At 34.5% G+C, this 19,851-nt stretch overlaps 2 protein-coding genes across 2 annotated transcripts; both read left to right on the top strand.

The window, feature by feature from the left end:
- The first annotated feature begins 1,141 nt into the window (after window positions 1–1,141).
- On the top strand, window positions 1,142–11,800 carry LOC145270324 (uncharacterized). The gene is made up of 3 exons (XM_080125972.1): window positions 1,142–1,295; window positions 9,502–11,564; window positions 11,756–11,800. The coding sequence occupies exons 1-3, from the start codon at window positions 1,142–1,144 to the stop codon at window positions 11,798–11,800; spliced, it is 2,262 nt and encodes a 753-aa protein (XP_079982098.1).
- Window positions 11,801–11,810: 10 nt separating this feature from the next.
- Window positions 11,811–14,194, top strand: LOC145270897 (uncharacterized). The gene is made up of 2 exons (XM_080126448.1): window positions 11,811–13,689; window positions 13,817–14,194. Exons 1-2 carry the CDS (start codon window positions 11,874–11,876, stop codon window positions 14,146–14,148), a joined length of 2,148 nt encoding a protein of 715 aa, XP_079982574.1. The 5' UTR covers window positions 11,811–11,873; the 3' UTR covers window positions 14,149–14,194.
- Window positions 14,195–19,851: the final 5,657 nt, after the last annotated feature.

Here is a 19,851-nt window from a genome sequence, read left to right on the forward strand (position 1 = left end):
AAACGAGAGCATGGATCCATCACATTCAGAAATATCTCCATCACCCTATCGTTAAATATCCCAGCATTCAACCCAGCCAACATTAATCCTGGTTCATCCAAATCCAAGCGTTATTTGACATCGCAAAGGAGAAGATATACTTAGCTGGTTGGAAAATTACCTACCGACATTCTAATTGATTTACTCGAGGAAATTGATTTACCAGAGGAAAAACCTGAAGGAAGCAATTCTTAAACAGACTGGTTTATCGAGCAAGTCGATGTTATGCAACTTCATTCAAGTCCAACTTGGAAACCGCACTCCATCACAGTTGTTGCGTCACATGCACACCGTTTTGGGAGATAGCATGATGTCGGAGAACATCATGAGGAGTTTGTGACTGGATAAACTACCAGCATCAACAGTGCAAATCCTTGCACCAATGGTGCAAGAAACAGAGCCTGACAAACTCACAGGAATAGTGGACCAAATTCACAAGAACCTCCGGACGCGCCAAGTAAACTCATTACAGCAGGCGCAAAAAAGAAACGTAGAGTTAGCCAAGCTAAGATCCATGGTGGACCGGTTTTCTAAACAATTACAAGACTTACTAAAGGCAAAGCTCCAGCACCCACAGCACAACAGGTCGCCCGATAGATGAAAGTCGGAGCTTGGAATGCAACAGAGCAGGTGGACACTGTTTTTACCACAGCAAAGTAACAGAATGGAGCAGGGAAATGAGGATTCCAGCCAGTAAAGACGACAACTGTCACTGGACCCTCTGTAAAAGGTCGTCTATTTTATATCCGTGACAGAACCCATTGATATAATTTTCTAATAGACACTGGCGTTGAAATAAGCATAATCCCACCGCTGACAAGTCAGAAGATTACAACTCCAACATATCACTTGCAAGCAGCAAACGGTGCCAAGATATATGCATTCAGGGATAAATCACTGACCATCCACGTTGGTAGAAATTTTACGATCTACACACATCACAAGCTGTTAACTTATGCACTATACACACCTGTGGACAAATATTACCTACGAGAGATCAGACATCTATATTACATTGCACAGTACCCCACGGATATAAGATATGTAAAGGGTCAGTAGAACATTGTAGCAGACACCTTCTCTAAATTCCAGCTCGTTAAGCATGGAATTGATAGCACGAGAACAGGAATCAGACACAATGCTTAAAGATGTTCAGGAAAAAACAACCTTACAACTCGAAGAAATGCCCATACCCTTCAGTATAGCGACTGTTTATTGCGACACGGCAAAGAAACAACCACGACCGTACATAGACAGCAAGTATTCCAAAATCTTCACAATTTATCTCACCCAGGAAAAAGAGCTAATCTAAAGCTAATTACACAATGTTAGCCGTTAAGGATACTTCAGCTTCAACAATAGAGTCAGAGCCATACTTCAGGACTGGATAACCATTTTCGGAGTACCTACAGTCGTCACGACAGACAGAGGTTCGCAGTTCTAATCGACACTCTTTGCAGAATCAATCAATTACTGGGAACGAACCACATCAAGACTATGGCATATCATCTGTTCTCGAATGGATTGATTGAACGCTTTCACAGGCAGTTAAAAACCTCCCTGGTAATGAGTCTGAACAGTACAGATTGGGCAAACAATATACCTTTGATACTATTAATGATACGGAACTCTGTAAAAGAAGACTTACAAAGCACACCGACAGAGGAATTCTTTGGTTCCACTTTGACTCCAGCGGGTCAATATTTTGATCAACACACGGATATCTTACCTTTTTTTTATTACACAGTGATCACCACTTATCAAGGCCCGGAAGCCACTCAGGGATAAGGGTTATTGCAAGTACATTACGTTAGTGTGGAGATTTGATGAAGTGTTTAATTAGGGGAGCGGTTCATTAGGAATTTGTTAACATTGGACTTGAAGACATCCAAGTTGTAGTCTGGAGGGAAGCAGGCAGAGGGAACAGAGTTCCACAGGCATGCAGTTCTAAGAAAGAAACTTTGTTCATGGAATCCGCGTTTTGATTTAGGCACAGATATAGAGTGGGGGAAATTTTTCACAGTGGATTCAGCTAGACGGGTGTTTTTTGTGAAAGTTTGGCGAGGGGGGGACCAGGGATTGGAACCACGTTCGTAACAGAGTTGTAACTCAAAATGTTTCGTCTAAATTTCACACCGACCAGGAGGACAGACAGACAATCCTATATCCCGAAAGATCTTCACACCATCAAACATGTATTTTTCATGAACGATTTGGTTAAAACGCCATTTTGTCCAAATTATTCGGGTCCATATCCAGTTCTGGACAGGCAGAATAAATATTTCACTGTTTCAAAAAACGGGAAAAGAGACACTATTGTGTGGGACCGACTTAAACCGGCATACATTTATGAAGATTTTCAAGACATTTCCCCACTGAAGCAACCTACTGTTGTGCAAAAACGAAAACTGGCCGAAGCATTTTGAAGAATATGTTACATATTGAAAGAAAAACAAAACAGGTTTATATTTTTTTACCTGTATTTGTGTAGTAAACACACACACACACACACACTCAATCCCAAATTATCTAACCTTTATTCATTTTAATTTTCCCCGTACATTTTGCAAAAAAATATGTTTTGCCAGCAACGGCACAATTTCAAATGCGCCCACACACTTTTCTCAAACAACAAAAAGTAAAAATAATATATTTTGGCGGACGTAGTTTAAAGCACCATCACGTGACACAAGCAACCAATAAGAAAATTAAGAAAATCGTCTTTTTAACGACTTTCGAAAATCAAGATATCAGTAGTAGCAATCGTCTTCTGGAGCTAAAATGTATAAAACAGTCGTCCACTGAGAGATTTCAGCTTCTTCCCTCTCAGGTCACCTTGACGACCCAACAAAAATATGCCTCTCGTGTTCACAACATCGTCACTGCCAATACCGTCAACCACACCATACACACTCAAGAATCACTTATGCACACATGTATTCATTCCGCACATCTTCTAAATAAATAACAACAAATCACTTTCTTCTCGAATTACTTTCCTCGTGGGACTTTTTGAGTAAGGCGAACTTCGCCAGATAAACACAAACTTTAAATTTATTTTATTACTTTCACACAGGACTTTAAACCTGTAAAACTCATTAATTCCACGAAGGACTTTCACCTAACATTTTAATCATAATGACTTCGAAAGAACTCTGACTTTTTTTACCTTTGTGTAATCACTTTATTGTTTTTGTTAAAAAATAAATGCGTTGCATTTAAATCAGAACCAGGTGTCGTTTTGTTTCATTCTTTTTTTTTTATTATTTTGTTTCATTCCTTTTTTTTAAATTATTTTCTTGTTGGGCCGTGGAAATTAAATTTTGCTTAAATTTCTGGTCCCCTACAATAAATTAAACGCCTTAAATTTTGATTTTATGTTGATTTTACAAACTTTTCTGAAAGAAATTTTTTTCTTGTCGGGAGAATGTTGGAATTTTTTTTTTTTATCAATAGGTCGCATTCAACAGTGAAAAGAGGGGTGGTAGATCAGCATTCTTGACTTTCTTGTGTTAAAGATGTTTTTTGACGTGTTTCTTCTTCTCTTTTCCTGCTGCTATTCTTTTTTACGTTTTCTTTTACTTTTACTTGAGTGCTTTTAAAGTCTGACTGTTCTTACATGTGTGTGCATGTGTGTGCGTGTGCGTTCGTACATATGTGTGCTTAATTACACATGCCCTGAAGGGTCTCGACATGTATACGCAAATATATAATGTGTACATACCTACTTGCCTTGTCCAGCGGATGATATCTTCTTGTCGCTGGCTCAATCTCATGGGGAGTGCTCACTGCTGCAGATGCATCGATAACATGAGATGGATTGAAGCTTCAATTTGTTTTATTAAAAAGGCAAGCCTATGTCTCGAACTCATGGTTGTCGGAGGAGAGACCCTAATGTCACGCCTACTTCATCTGCAGTCCAATACCAACTCTACATGTAGTCGCCAACTGGAAACCTACGACCACAATTCTCGTTACCCCTAACTTCCAGTGCATTGTCACCTCTAATTTCCGGTGCATCTAACTAGGTTGACAAAAGCTGACTTGAGTTTGGACGGATGTCAAATCTAACCTTCTGTGACCCCACTAAACTCGCTGATGGGAATCGAAAATATATCTACATAACTTGCTATTTCTACAACTACCTAGATAGCATTTATGTGATCCCTTCCTTCTCTCTCGTTTTTGCCTTGACTTTCATGCGACCCTTCTCATTTCTCCTCAAACCACGTTCGCCTAGCAGGCATAAGAACGGAATGGCCTTTCTATGTTCGACCGTGTGTGTGTGTGTGTGTGTGTGTGTGTGTCTTTTTTGCACTCGTGCCTTTTGAATCAGTTCTAGTAGGATTTATTGAGAGCAAGATTCGTTTTACGGGACTCCATCATATCTGTGAGCATACGACGTAAACTTATTGAACGACTTTATTGAGGGTAGAGAAGCCTTATTGGGACGGTTAGAAATTCAGGTGTTCTGAAATGCACCATTCATTGAAAAGGAGAAAGTGTTGAATTTGCCTGTCAACATTTTTATTTCTTCCTCTTCCAAGCCGTTGACAGAGAGACTCGTCAACATTAATTTAATTCTTTAGTCCCTTTTTCAGGGAAAGTTTATTGAATAATAATAATAAGAAGAAGAAGAAGAAGAAGCTTACAACCTTTTCAGAGAAAAGGAATTTTAATTCGGACTCTAATCTTCGGGCGAGAGAGAGAGAGAGAGAGAGTGTGTGTGTGAGAGAGAGCTTGAGAGCTTACCCTTGAACCATTTGAAGGTTTTGTTTGTTTTGAAGAAAGATCAATAAAAGGACAGAGTACAAAAAAACATTTAAAAAACTTTGACAACTCTTCTTTGTCTGTTATTCCCCTCCACTTTCAAAATCACTTATTTCAGTTAAGCCTGTCTGATTTATTTTAAAGGAAACAAGAATGTCTCCCATTTGGGAAATCTAATTTCGAGTCTCCATTACAAATTATATTCCTTCAATTGAATTTGAGCTTTGTTCTTTATATTATTTTCTGTAACCTTGTTAATGTGGAAATTTTTACCTTTGCTTTTGGGAAGCAAAACAGCAACCAGCTTTTCCAAAATAAACTTTGGAATTTTAAAACTTCAATTCAAGATCATTTATTTCTTCTTTTTGGTTTTCTTTGTGTTGTTGCATTGTTATTTTCTTTTTTGTTTTCTTTGTGTTGTTGCATTGTTATTTTCTTTTTTTTTCTTTGTGTTGTTGCATTGTTATTTTCTTTTTTTTCTTTGTGTTGTTGCATTGTTATTTTCTTTTTTGTTTTCTTTGTGTTGTTGCATTGTTATTTTCTTTTCTTTCTCTCCTTTTTTAGTATATGTTTCCCAACAAAGTCAATTTTTTCCAAAATAAAAAAATATGAAAACAAATTTTTTGTAAAAATAAACACTTGTTATTTATTTTAAACAATACACAGTTTTTTTTTAAATTTATAAATATTTAAAAAATAAACATTTTTATTTTTAAAACAATATAAACAGAATTTATTTATTTATTTTAAAGCTAAAACAATATGAATAAATTTTATAATTTTAAACGAATTTTTATGAATTTAAATATAGTCAATAATGGGCAATCAACAATTCCCCCATTAACCAACAATTACGAGGTTGTTTGCTCAGCAACCGACAAGGTTAATATGCTTGCCAGCCGGTTTGCCTCAAACTCCACACTGGACCCTTCCAACTACCTCTGCCTGACTTTCCTTTGCGGACAGACGCCACGCTAGACGATCTAAAAATCACCCCTGGTCAGGTGCATGCTACCATAAAATACCTTGACATTTCAAAAGCATGTGGACCTGATCTCATCCCACCTGTTCTATTAAAAAAGTGCTCAGCCGAAGTAGCTCCAGTTCTCTCCAAACTCTACAACAAATGCCTTAATGAATCATGCTTTCCGGGCTGTTGGAAAACTGCTTCTTTGGTACCAGTATTCAAGAATTCTAGCGAAAGAACTGACCCATCTAATTATCGACCCATTAGCCTCCTCCCACTTTTCGCCAAAATATTTGAGACCATAATTAACCATGCTCTAGTCCGTCACCTTACAGATGCTAAACTTCTGACTGACAAACAATATGGATTTAGACAATCCCGTTCCACAGCAGACATTCGCACTGCAATCTCTAAACGTATATACCATTCACTGGACAAAGCGGGGGAGGGCAGAGCGATAGCTCTAGATATATCTAAGGCTTTTGACAGGGTATGGTATGAAGGTCTCCTCGGGAAAATTAGATCATACGGTATCACTGGTATAATACTTAACATAATTAAATCCTTCTTAGATAAGAGAAATATCCAGGTTGTCCTCGACAGTCATACATCTAAACAATATGATATAAATGCAGGAGTGCCGCAGGGTTCTATCCTTGGACCTCTATTGTTCCTGATATTCATAAATGACCTCCCCGACAAAACTGCCTCTGAGATGGGTATATATGCTGATGACACCACACTCTATAACAGGCATGACAGGAAACCAAATGAACACATAACTAAAGAAATGGCAAAAACACTAGAGGATGACCTCCAATCTGTAGTGAAATGGGGACAAAAATGGATAGTCACATTCAGTGCTGTCAAGATTAAACTGGTTTCCTTCAATAATTACAAGAAACCTTCTCTGCCACCAATAGCAATGACCAGTGAATCTCTATCTGAGAGTACATCTTTCAAACTCCTTGGCCTAATGTTCACAGGAAACATGAGTTGGAACAATTACATCGAGAGCATTTACAGGGCCGCTGCGAAGAAGGTAGGCTCTCTCTACCGTACTAGAAAACTACTGACACCTGAAAGTATCCTGTACCTCTATAAAGTCACCATTCGCCCATGTATGGAGTATTGCTGTCACATTTGAGATGGTGCATCTGCTGCTAGTCTCTCGCTCATAGACAATTTTCAAAAGAGAGTCGCAAATCTGATAGGCCCTAAACTGGCATCTAAGCTTCAGCCTCTGTCCCATCGACGAAACGTTGCATCCTTCTGCTTGTTCTACAAGTATTTTAATGGTGAATGCTCTGACGAACTGTAGACACTTGTTCCCCCACAACATAGACAGCTTCGACAAACCCGACAGGCAGCTAAATCCCACCCCATGCAGTAGAGATCAGTAGATGTAAAAGATATTTCTACTCCAGTAGTTTATTTCCCAGAACTGCTAGACTCTGTAATTCCATTCCAGATCCCTGCTTCCCTAACTGTACTGACACGCAGAAGTTCAAGTGTAACGTGAACCGACATCTTGCTGCCCAAATCCCAACATAGTGCCCCAGTAGTTGCTGCCCCTGAAAGTAGCCCCTACACAAAAGTGGCAATGTGTCTTGTTTGGGGTGAAAATGTAATTAAAAAAAAACAATAAATTTTCACTTGCTTTTCACCTTAACATTTCCCTTAAAATGACGACTTCTCAAGTTGTCCGTTATGCTGAAAACGAATATCGCACTTAACTTTTCTTCAAGTAAGTAGTTTTTTCGAATATTGAGCAATTTTTTTTTTTTTTTATGTTGAAAACCAGTGACCTAAATTTATAGTTTTTGTTAACAGTTATTTCTATTTATAGGCCGTCGGCCCAGAGTGAAAATTCTTAATTTTAATGAGATGTAAAAGGGGTGGGCATGATTTTTGGATATAATGTGTATAAAATCATAAGAAACATGGAAAAAAATTTCACAAGCAAGATTATGGTGCATTAATAAATAATTTTAATTTTAATGCACAAAAAAATGCTAACTGTTAAGTTGCCTTCGTACAAAAAGTAGCCATTCAGAATACTTCTTTTATTTACTCCTTACAATCTACCAATCACAATCATCGTAGTGCGAGTTAAAAATTCAATATGGCTGCCTCCAGTGAAGAAGAAATGTTTGTAAACAAAGACAAAAAAGAGTGCGTTATGTGCATATTTCCAACTAAAACATTGAATGTTAGATCTTTTTCAGTGAAGACATGGACGCGCTTTTTAGAATATGTTAAAAAATGGAAAGGTTTACATGGACCACAAGCAGAACTTGCGAAAAACTTTGACTTAAGCTGTGATTCAACTGAAATACCACCTCGTGTTGGGTTTCACCAAACTTGTTATGCACGTTTCACGGATTATCAGAAAATTGAAAGAATTCAGAAAAAACTAGAAAAGAATACTGATAACGTTTTCGAAGGTAAGTTTAAGCTTTTAATAATTTTTATTTTTATTGATACGTATTTGGAAAGAGACAATTTTTCTTATACTCCCTCTATTCACTTAGGCAAGTACGTGTGAACTGAACAGCATGAAAAATTTTATGGTAGGAAAAAATGGATTTAGAGTAACATTTCGTATATAAATTTAATGGAAAATCATCCTCCATTTCCTGGAGACTATTGTTAATTTTTTTTTACCATTAACCCTAAGCCTGAGTGCCAAGATTGTAATTTACCCCCTCCTCTCCCAATAAAAAAACGCACAGAATTTATCTTCACTAGAAAAAAGGTCAACACCTCTAAATTCTAAAATATATTTATTCAATTTAATTGATTTTTAATTTTTTTTTTTTTTTTTTTGTAAACTTCTAAGTTGTACAATCTTTTTTCTTCTCGGGGGAGGGAGCGATTTAAATGAGGGTGTTAATCTACATTAATATCTTTTCAAACAATTGAATATGTACATAAAAGTTGGCATCTGTTTTAGAAAATTTCACTTGTAAAGAAAACAAAAAAAAAACTAGAGTTTATTTCTATTTACTTGCCTCCCCCACGAGAACATAGATACAAAACAGGGTTTTATTGTGGGTAAAATTTAGTTCACCAAAAATGTATTCTGATTGGAACAAAAATTACAATTGCCTCAGTTTAGAAAGATTTCTCCTTCACAAATCTGAAACAAAAGATAACCTGTATTATCAGAATAAAGGGTACACTTTGCTCTTAGCCAAATGCTGTTACTATTTAACAGTTTTCATAATTTCAATAATTTTAGCTATTGGTTTTAGTCTGGAAATGTTTCATTTCTTTTATGATTCTAAATATAGATACAACTGTCTATGGTACCATTTCTTGATTCTAGCACTTCCACAATCAGTCACTTGACAATCTATTCCATTAACCTTTATCCTCGTGTGGCTTTTAGCCTTGATAAGTGGTAACTCACTAGTAAAATAAAGTGCATTGCATATTGAATTTACCTACCAATTCCAATGATAAATATATTGCATGATTTTGTAAACATCCCTTGGTCCGATTAATAATGAGTCACCAGACGATTTAATTGTAGAATGTAAATTAATAACATACAATTTTTTCACAGAAGTTTTATCAGCACTATACAAAAAAAATCTTAAATTTTTAATGAAATGTTTTGGATTTATGAAATAATGATTGGATATTTTTAATTTGAACTTTTCCATATACTTTGTTATTTCAAATGCATATTAAACTCCTAAATATATTTATTTTTACAGGGTCCCCATATCAAGAAAACATTGATGCGACTACTGCCGAAAATGATGATCCACCAGCTAAAAAAAGACGGGTTCTTCGTTCCAATTTTGATCGACCATCTTTGCCAGCTAGATCAGAGCATATTTTACCAGATGTTTGCATACTATGCCAAAAAGTAAAAACTATAGTGTGCAAAGGATCTGGCAAAAGAAACAGGGAAAAACTTGTCAGATGTTCGACAATAGAAGCTGCTAATTTAAAACGAGCAGCAGAAGAAAATGAAAATGAATCACTCCTCATGCAAATAAGGAATAAAGATTGTGTAGCAATCGAAGTGAAATATCATAACTCATGTTACCGTGACTTCACTCGATATTTAACCAAACCAACCAAAACCGAACACTCTGAGCAAACTTCATATGCTAAAGCATTTGAGGTATTTGCGAAATTAGTCCAAACAAGGATTATCGAAAACAAGGAAATCATGAGACTTAAAAAATTGAAAGATTTGTTTGTCAAACAGATTAAAGAAACACATGGAGTTGATGCGCATTTATATAAAACAGGATATTTAAAACAAAGATTAATGAAAAAATTTCCTCAATTATGCTTCATCACTCCTAAAATGAGATCACAAGGTGACATCGTGTATGTAAATGACATTACAGTGTCTTCTCTTGTAGAGGAAAAAACAGTACTCCATGAGGAAACACATACCACAACTCCAAGTGAAACAGAGTCGTCAGAAAATGACACAAACCAACAAACAAGTCATGTACGCTCAGATCCAAATCCTCTTTCTAACTTGTACATAACAGCTATGGATCTGAGAAATATTATTCAACAAGTAAAACCTCCTTCGTTATGGCCGCCAACAGCAGAAACATTAAATTTGCAGGAGGCTGAAAAGATGGTGCCCCATATTTTATTTAACTTTCTTGCATGGATAGTTGGGGCATCTGAAGATTTGTGCACAGAAAAAATAATGGACATATCTGCATCCGTCTATAGAAAGATTTTGTCTATTTCACAAGACATTATATTTTTGTCTTCTAACGGACGTACATTAATGCCAAAACATTTATCACTTGGTATGGCTGTACGCCATCTGTCTGGATCTGCCCAAGTGATTGGTTTATTGAATGGTTTGGGACATTGTGTTTCTCATTCGGTGGTTTTAAATCATGATACAGCACTAGCTGAACTTGAAATCAATCGTGGAGAAAATTCTATTCCATCCACCAACCAGGCAGGTATTCCAACAACTTTGGTCTGGGACAATAATGATTTTGGTGAGGAAACTTTATCTGGACATGGAACAACACACAACACAACTGGGATAATAATACAAAATATGTTAGTCGAACCGTGTGCATCTAAGATTGCAGTAGAAGGACTCAAAAGAACACGGAAAAGAACATTGGAACCACCAGAAGTAAATTTGGCTACATACACCGGTGGAAGAAAAGATGGCCCACTACCATTTGCTGAACATGTTTCACTTCATTCAGATCGTGTATTTCTGCAAAATTCTCTAAAACTTGATATAGCGTACTATATCACAAAATTCGGCAGTGAAATTATATTACCATCTTGGACTGGGTTTAACCAACTCCTGTGCAAAAGGGAGATTGCATCAAAATCTACCATAGGTTATTTACCCGTAATTGATGTTAGCCCCACAGAAATGGATACAGTCCTTACAATTCTAAAAAAAAGCATTGACAAGGCAGATCAACTCAAGTTAGAGTCTCTTGTTATTGTAATGGATCAAGCAATCTATTCAAAGGCACAATTAATTAGATGGAGAAATCCATATTTCATGAAGAGATTGGTGATTCGACTTGGTGCTTTTCATACAGCAATGTCCTTTCTTGAGTGTTTGGGAAAGCGTTTTCGTGATGCCGGGCTTCAAGATATTCTAATAGAATCAGAAGTTGTTGCTGTAGGCTCAATAAATGGAGTTTTCACAGGTAGACACTATAACAGAGCAGTTAGAGCCCATAAATTAGTGGCCGAAGCAATGCAGCATATGCGTTTGACAACCTATTTAAACAGCATTCCTGAAGAAAAGGCAGAAAAAGTGAAGCATTTAATGACATCCTTGTCACAATCATTCCCAGGACCTCAGTATGAAGAAATTCTGAAGGGAGAACATTTTCAAAGTTTTCTATCATCCTATGAAGAATTTATACAGGTTGGCAACAAAAAGCAAACTTTTGCATTCTGGAGTTCTTATATTGACATTGTAGAAATTCTTTTACTTTTCCTTAGAGGTATTCGAGAGTCAAACTGGGAACTTCACTTGGCAAGTGTTAGACATATGTTACCTTGGGTGTTTGCATATGACCATGTAAATTATAGCAGATACCTTCCAGTTTACTGGTTGGAGATGTCTAATCTCGCTAATACTCATCCAGTGATATATACACAATGCATTGGAGGAGATTTTGCTGTTCAAAGAAGCTCAAATGCCTTTGCTAAAATTCCTTGTGACCAAACCATCGAACAAACTGCTAATCGTGATTCAAAAACAAAAGGTGGTATGACAGGCTTCAGCACAAACAAGAGAGCCGTCAACAGGTGGATATGGTCCCATCATGCGAGAGGGTCTATTACCCATGAATGTGAAACTATGGCTGGCAAAGGAGAACGAAGTGGAACACGATCAGATCTTTTACACAGTCGGATGAAACATGATAAGCTTGCTATTGGAAAGATAATAGACACAGTAAACAGTATGTTTAATCCATTCGAGTATGAACCAGCTGAGTTGATCCATATTGCATCAGGATTAGTTGCGACACAAGATGTTCAAAATGATCTGCAATTTGCTAAGGCAAGGGGCGAATCAGAATTTGAAAATTTCTGTGGGCAGCGTCTACAAACGGGAGAAGTTGATTTTTTTGCCCCGATGAAAAGAATGAATTTAAAAACATTCTCCAGTATGTCTAAAAAATCAAATCATCATGTCCACGGAAAGGATATCACTTTGGAAGCAGATAGAAATCTCCTAGCAAGATTGGTTGTGATTGGTAGAATCCGGAACATTAATCTTCAAGAATTACTGTCATATTCCTTAGGTCCATTACCATTGTCCCTTGCAAATTCACATGGATCGTTGGTTAAAACTAATAAAGCAAACTTACTTCATGCTTTAGAAAGCCATGCTAACAATCCTATTGTTGAGAACCCTATAGTAGGTGGCATATATATAGTGGATGGTATGTCGCTGATACACCAATTAAATTTGAACAAATTACAAGGAGAGAAAACATTTCTTAATCTTGCTCTTGTTATTTTGAAAAGTTTAGTGAACAGGGCAAAATCGAATCATTCTAAAGAAATTCATTTTGTTACTGATACATACCAGCAGATCTCTATAAAAAATATCGAGAGGGATAAAAGAGCTGCTACTAGCTCTCAGATAAGAATCCATGGTCAGCTCCTTCCTCAGCAATGGGAGAAATTTCTTTCAAATGGAGAGAATAAAAAGTCCTTAATAGAATTCTTGGATGAAACATGGTCTAATGTTTCAACATCAGAGCTTAGAGGAGTGAAGGTATTCTTGGCGCATAACAAGAAATGTCATTCCTTCTCACCTGGAAAAGAGGCAAGTGATATTGTCATCCGGTTAGAAGAGACAAAACTTTGTAGCTCACAAGAAGAAGCTGATACACGGATTTATTTGCATGCTTCTTTTGCAGCCAACACTAGTACGGATGTAATCATTATGAGTCCTGATACCGATGTGTTTGTAATTGGAGTTTCTTTACAAAATCTTATTCCCGCACATTTATACTTCCACACAGGAAGAGGAACAAATTTGCGAACAATAGACATCAAGATGATAAAAGATAACATTGGAGAGTCTGTCAGTCAAGCCTTGATTGGTCTACATTGTTTTACAGGATGTGATAGTGTCAGTTCATTTTACGGAAAGGGCAAAAAGAAAGCACTTAGTTTATTACTGAGAGAGAATGAGTTTTGTTACGCATTCAGTGATCTTGGTAATGAATTTTATGTGAAACCAGACACAGCAAAATCATTGGAAATGTTTGTTTGCAGGTTGTATGGCCAACAAAATGTGACAAGTGTTAATGAAGCCAGATACAACATGTTTAGATTCCAAAGAAAATTGGAAATCACAATGCCTCCAAATCAAGATGCCCTGAGTGAACACATCAAGCGAGCTAACTATCAAGCAGGTACGTTTAATAAATATTTAATTTCCAATTATATGTAAAAATTAAATATATGGAGTTTCATTGTTATTTGCTTATTAGAAAGGATGAAAATTATTCAATATTAATGTTAATTTCTTTCTTTTTTCAGGTGTCTATAAAAGGAGCCTCCATGCAAATCCTGATATACCATCCCTTGATTGTCATGGATGGAAGATAGAAAATGGAGATTTAGTAATCCATTGGATGAATCTTCTTCCTGCTCCAGACAGTTTAATGGATTTAATTAACTGCTCTGCCAAATGTAAAAAAAGTCATTGTAAAGACGTTAACATTTGTACATGTCTCCAAAACAGGGTCCCATGCACAGATATGTGCAAGTGTGCAAGAGATTCTTGTTATAAAATTAGTAAAAACATTGGACATGATGATGATGACACTGATGATGGTGATGACGACGACGATGATGATGAAGTGGCATAAGCAGTGATCAGTTTTAAATAAAAGCATATATGATCTTATTTACTAACATGTTGTTTGTTTAACTTTCATTAAAAATGCCTTTTTGTCCTTTAAATCTGTGTTATTATTCATAGATTTAAAAAAATACTTTTTAATGAAAATTGACAAACATTGTATATTTTACCAAGTTGATGTGTATAAAAAATGACACAAAATCGCAGCTCTACCTCAGGTTTAAACGACCTTGTTGCATACAAAATATAGCAATATATTTGTATGACTAATAATATTGGTAGACTATAGGTGTCTCTACATGAGAAATATCAAAATGTAAATCTATTTCTTTAGTTATCCACAGAAAAGATTGAAGTTGTTTCAAATAAGATGTTTGAAAAAAGCTTTTTTAGAAAAATATTCCCTATTTTGAAGCATAGTAAATATATTAAGTCCAATATTTATGTATTAAATGATGAAGAAATAAATTGGGAATAAAATGTGCTAAACTAGATGTCTGTATTGTTATCGGTTTGTGTGCTACTAAGGTTTAAGCAAGTCATAATGTTCTATTTGATGATTGTCGGCCATCTTTAAATATGGCCGCCGTTTTCATTAATGCGCAACATTTGTGCTTGTGAAAAAAAATATGATGTTCAGGAGTCTATTGGCATTCATTTGACACCATTTTTTCTTCCACCCCCAACCGAGGTCACAGAATCAAAAATCTAGAGGGATTTTGACCTATTAAATAATTTAATGTTTTAATCGTATTTAAGTCTTTTTATATATATTGTTTTTTTTTTCTTTTATTAAGAATGAACAAAGATAATATAAACTTGAAAGGAAAACAATTCGACACGCTTCGATAATGAACGGACGTTTTTACACGAGGAACAAAATAATGATTACACCGGCTAACGGTGACCTTAAGTTCTGTGTCCTTAAACAGTTGATTTTCTTTTTAAATAATGTCGCTTTTAAATCCCGTTTTCAAGGTGTAATGTTGATTCTTTTATATTTTCATGTTTTATTTCTTAATGAAACAAATTTTATGTTTTGAACACAAAAAAAAAAAAACAAAAAAAAAACGAATTCATCCCGATTTTTTTTTGTATTGAACTCCTGGAATGAAAGGTTAGTTTTTTCATCTTTTTTACACTTATAAAACTATTCAACCACTAACTTTTAAATTAATCTTAAAAATTTAAATAACTTTATTGATTCAACCATTCTTTATAACAACCGTGAATAAAAAATATGAATTCCAAATTAAAAAAAAGAAAACCACCTTAAATATATTATTCAATCAGATATTTGTATTTTAGTAAATATGCTTATTTAGTAAAATAAAATAATAATAATAATAATAATAATAATAATAACAATAATAATAATTATGCTTATTTTAGTTAAACGTATTTGACTTCTGAGCAAATAAAAATAGTTTCCATAATGACAATAATTTATTTCGAAGTTGGTAAAATTATTAAACAACTGAACGCAAAAACTGATTTTTCGATATTTAATTGTTTTCAAATTTTTATTTTTTTTTAAACTGTTTATTGTAGGCACCGCCAAAACTGGGGGGGGGCAGGCAAGTACATTTTGACGGACCGTCCTTTTAAAAATCTACCAAAAATCAGGTAATTATCCAATCAATACGAAATTTTCAGCGATTATTAAGAGAAGAATGAACTTTATAACAGTGTACTTATTTTTCATAAACGATATTTATATATATATATATATATATATATATATTTGCTTACAACCCCCCCCCCCTGTTTTGAAGTGGGAACAAATATGCTTAAAATAATCATCTTAAACTAAACAAAACATATTCCGTTGTTGTAAGGGACAGGATTATAGATAAAAAAAACAAAACAAAAAAAAAAACACTTGTTTACATACCTTATTTTGACGTCTGAATATCAGAACTTTGATTGTGTTTAATTATTCCGCTTTTGACTTTTGGAGTGTGAAATTCGGTGAATATGTTAAGTAAAATAATTAATTTAAATTTAAGTTAAGCAAAAAAAAATTTTTTTTAAATATTTATACGAAAAAAGCCATTTTAAAATCTTTGATAAATAAATTAATAATTTTTTTTTAGCGAGCCGAATAATGCATGACCATTATTAAACAGGGAATTCTTTGAAGAATCGATACAAAAAAAATCGATAAATATTGTGCCCTTTGTGTTAAAAAATATCATCAGTTTTTCGATCCCATTTGATAACTTTTGCCGCCTTTCAACTACGGTGGACCATACGCGCTGAAATAATTTTGTTGAATCTCCATGACTGCCAAAACCGGTGCAAGCGTGAATCAGTACAATTTATGTTGGTCAACACTCACATAGAAACGAGACGTTTCTCTTTTCATTGCGACACAAAATTATGGATGGTAAATAAAAATTTATTATTTTTATTATTACACGTGTTTATTTTTATTTTACCGAAACTATAGCGGACATTTGTTCGTCCGTCTGCCATAAATGAAACTTTATAGTGAAAAATTAATTTTAAACTAGAAACAGTACTTTTTTATACTGCGAAAAATACGCACCATAAAAAAATGGTTAAACCTAAGGTGAAAGTGCAGAATAGTTGAACACCCCCCATGTTAAGAATGGCATTCTAAATAAAGTTATTATTTTAGTATGGCCCGTACACTTGCAGTGTCAAAATTACACAAAAGGAAGCTTAGAATAAATTCTTGTCAAATTGCCGATGTTGTCCAACGGAACACTTGTTTTTCTAAAGTTGATTTAAATTGGTTTTCGGGTGTGTTATGACTGAATATCTAGCGGTATCAGAATTTTTGTAGGAATTTTTGACACCCCTAACACGAAACTGCGAATACAATATAAAAATCTCGGAATTTCTCCGTTAAAAGTGGGTTATTTATTTTCTTTATGGATTATACTTCCAAAATAAACTATTACAGTTGTTTTAAAAGTAATAGAAATATATTTTTTTTAAACAGTAATGAATTTTCCGAACTCAATATTTTTCAATTTTTAAACTCAATATTTTTTCAATTTTTAAATTTGAAAAATCTATCAAAATTTTTCTATTGATTCTATTTTTACGATATTTTCAGGGTCAATGTGAAATTTTATGTTCTTTCCAATGAATCGAATATAATATTTTAGACAAACGTTTTTTTTTAATTCACGACCCCCCCATCCCAATTTTTAAGTGTCTATTAAAAAGTAAATACTTAATTTAGTAACCCGATGAGTACATAATTATTTACTCACAAATTGAAGAGAAAAGGTCAATACATAATATATTCAAATTAAAAAAAACAAAAACATAGTGTTCTTTTAGAATTTTACCTGTAAAGTTTGAAGTTTAAAACCTTTTTTTTTAAACCACGTTATTTGTTTTTTCTTTTTTTTTTTAATGGAACCTTGGTCCTTGCTCCTTTAATTGAAAAAAAAATAGGGCTTGAATTACATTTTTCGAGGAGTTATAAGCTTGGAAAGACAGGGGGTCGAATAATTCACGCCTCCCATTTTGTAAATGTCTAATAATAATTAATTTAGAACCCGATGAGTACATAATTATTTACTCACAAATTGAAGAGAAAAGGTCAATACATAATATATTCAAATTTAAAAACAAAAAAACATAGTGTTCTTATAGAATTTTACCTGTAAAGTCCGAAGTTTAAAACCTTTTAAAAAAAAACATGTTTTTTTTAATGAAATCTTGGTCCTTGCTCCTTTAATTGAAAAAAAAATAGGGCTTGAATTGCATTTTTCGAGGAGTTATAAGCTTGGAAAGATGGGGTGGAATTATTCGCTATTTTCACGAAATTTCTGACACCGCTACTGAATATCACACTTAAAATTGTGAATTATGCGTGAATCTCTTGAAAAACCTGTCAAAAAGAACCCCCCCCACATTTTGGGGAGCCTGAGCCCCCCACACGCGTACACATTAAAAAGCAAACTCATCAAAATGGTCACCCATCTGGTACTGGCCAGCCTCAGGGTGGCTTATGTAGGCAAAAAATCCTACAGTTCTTCCTCGTTCAATGAAGGAGAAATCTTTCTAGACTGGGTCAATTTTAATTTTTATTCTGCTTTACCCCCCCCCCCATTTTTGGGAGCCTACCCCCACACATACATATTAAAAACCAAGCTCATCAAAATGGTCACCCATCTGGTACTGGCAAGCCTCAGGGTTGCTTATGTAGTTTAGTTTTTATTCTGTTTTAAATCCCCCCCCCATTTTGGGGAGCCTGAGCCCCCCACACGCGTACACATTAAAAAGCAAACTCATCAAAATGGTCACCCATCTGGTACTGGCTAGCCTCAGGGTTGCTTATGTAGTTTAGTTTAATTTTTATTCTGCTTTGAATTCCCCCCCCATTTGGGGGAGTCTGACCCCCCACACACATACACATTCAAAAGCAAACTCATCAAAATGGTCACCCATCTGGTACTGGCCAGCCTCGGGGTGGCTTATGTAGGCAAAAAATCCTACAGTTCTTCCTCGTTCAATGAAGGAGAAATCTTTCTAGACTGGGTCAATTTTAATTTTTATTCTGCTTTACCCCCTCCCCCCATTTTTGGGAGCCTACCCCCACACATACACATTAAAAACCAAGCTCATCAAAATGGTCACCCATCTGGTACTGGCCAGCCTCAGCGTTAATAATACATTGAAATTTTCGTCACTGATAAATAAGTTTGTTTTTTTTTGCCTGTTTGGTTCTCCATAGTTTGCTTTTTATTAAACACAAACGTAAATATTGTCGATCTGGACTCTAGATTGATGCGAAGTAACTGGTCGCCTATATGAATAAGTGGAATTATTTGAAATCCAGGTACTTATATTATAATATTTTTGCATATATTCATAGAAAATCACCCTAAATCTTAGTTAGACTAAAAATAAACAACTTAATTCTTTCAAAAACCTTTTTTAAAAAAATATTTATATACGCTTTTTGTGCAAGACAAAAAAAAAATGTCAATAGTTAACTTTTGGGGAAATTTTAACATTTAAAATTTAATTAAAAATAGTTGAAAAAGTTTTACATTATTCAGCTTTCTATATGATAAAATTCAGGGTTTTATCTTTCTGGAAAAAAAAAGTTACTCAGAAATAATGGATTTTAATAAATGTAATTTCGTTTTAAAAAACATCAACAACTTCATTTTTCGGCCATTTTTGGCGGTGCCTAGTTTATTGTCTTATCTATTTTGTCGCTGGCGAATTCTGTTTGCTATTTGAACGTTGATCAGTTTTCTGTTATAAAGTTTACATGAAATGAGCACCCATTTATTGACCATCATCAATTAGAATAAACTTAATGTAAAAAAATATTACCTCCTAAAAATTAAAATATTTTTGTTGTTACGTCTCAATTGCCTAAATAAATATCCTCAAACAAGGAACTAAAAGAAATAAATAACATTTAAGATGTTAGATTTAAAGATGACTTTCTTATATAAGTTTACAATGACCATTAGATTTTGATAAACATGTTTATTTAGTAATATAAAAAATAATTAAAAAATATTTTAGAAACAATTATGACTTCTGACAAAATAATGTTTACGATAATGACAATAACTATTTTTTTTATATCTGTTTATTGTCTGTCTAATCTATTTTGTCGCTAGAGAATTCTGTATTCTATTTTAATGTTGATTAGTTTTCTTTTATAAAGTTTACATGAAATGAACACCCATTTATTGACCATCAT

This window comes from Euprymna scolopes, chromosome 46 (genome assembly GCF_053919585.1).
Source record: "Euprymna scolopes isolate OS-2025 chromosome 46, ASM5391958v1, whole genome shotgun sequence".
Lineage (NCBI taxonomy): Eukaryota > Metazoa > Mollusca > Cephalopoda > Sepiida > Sepiolidae > Euprymna > Euprymna scolopes.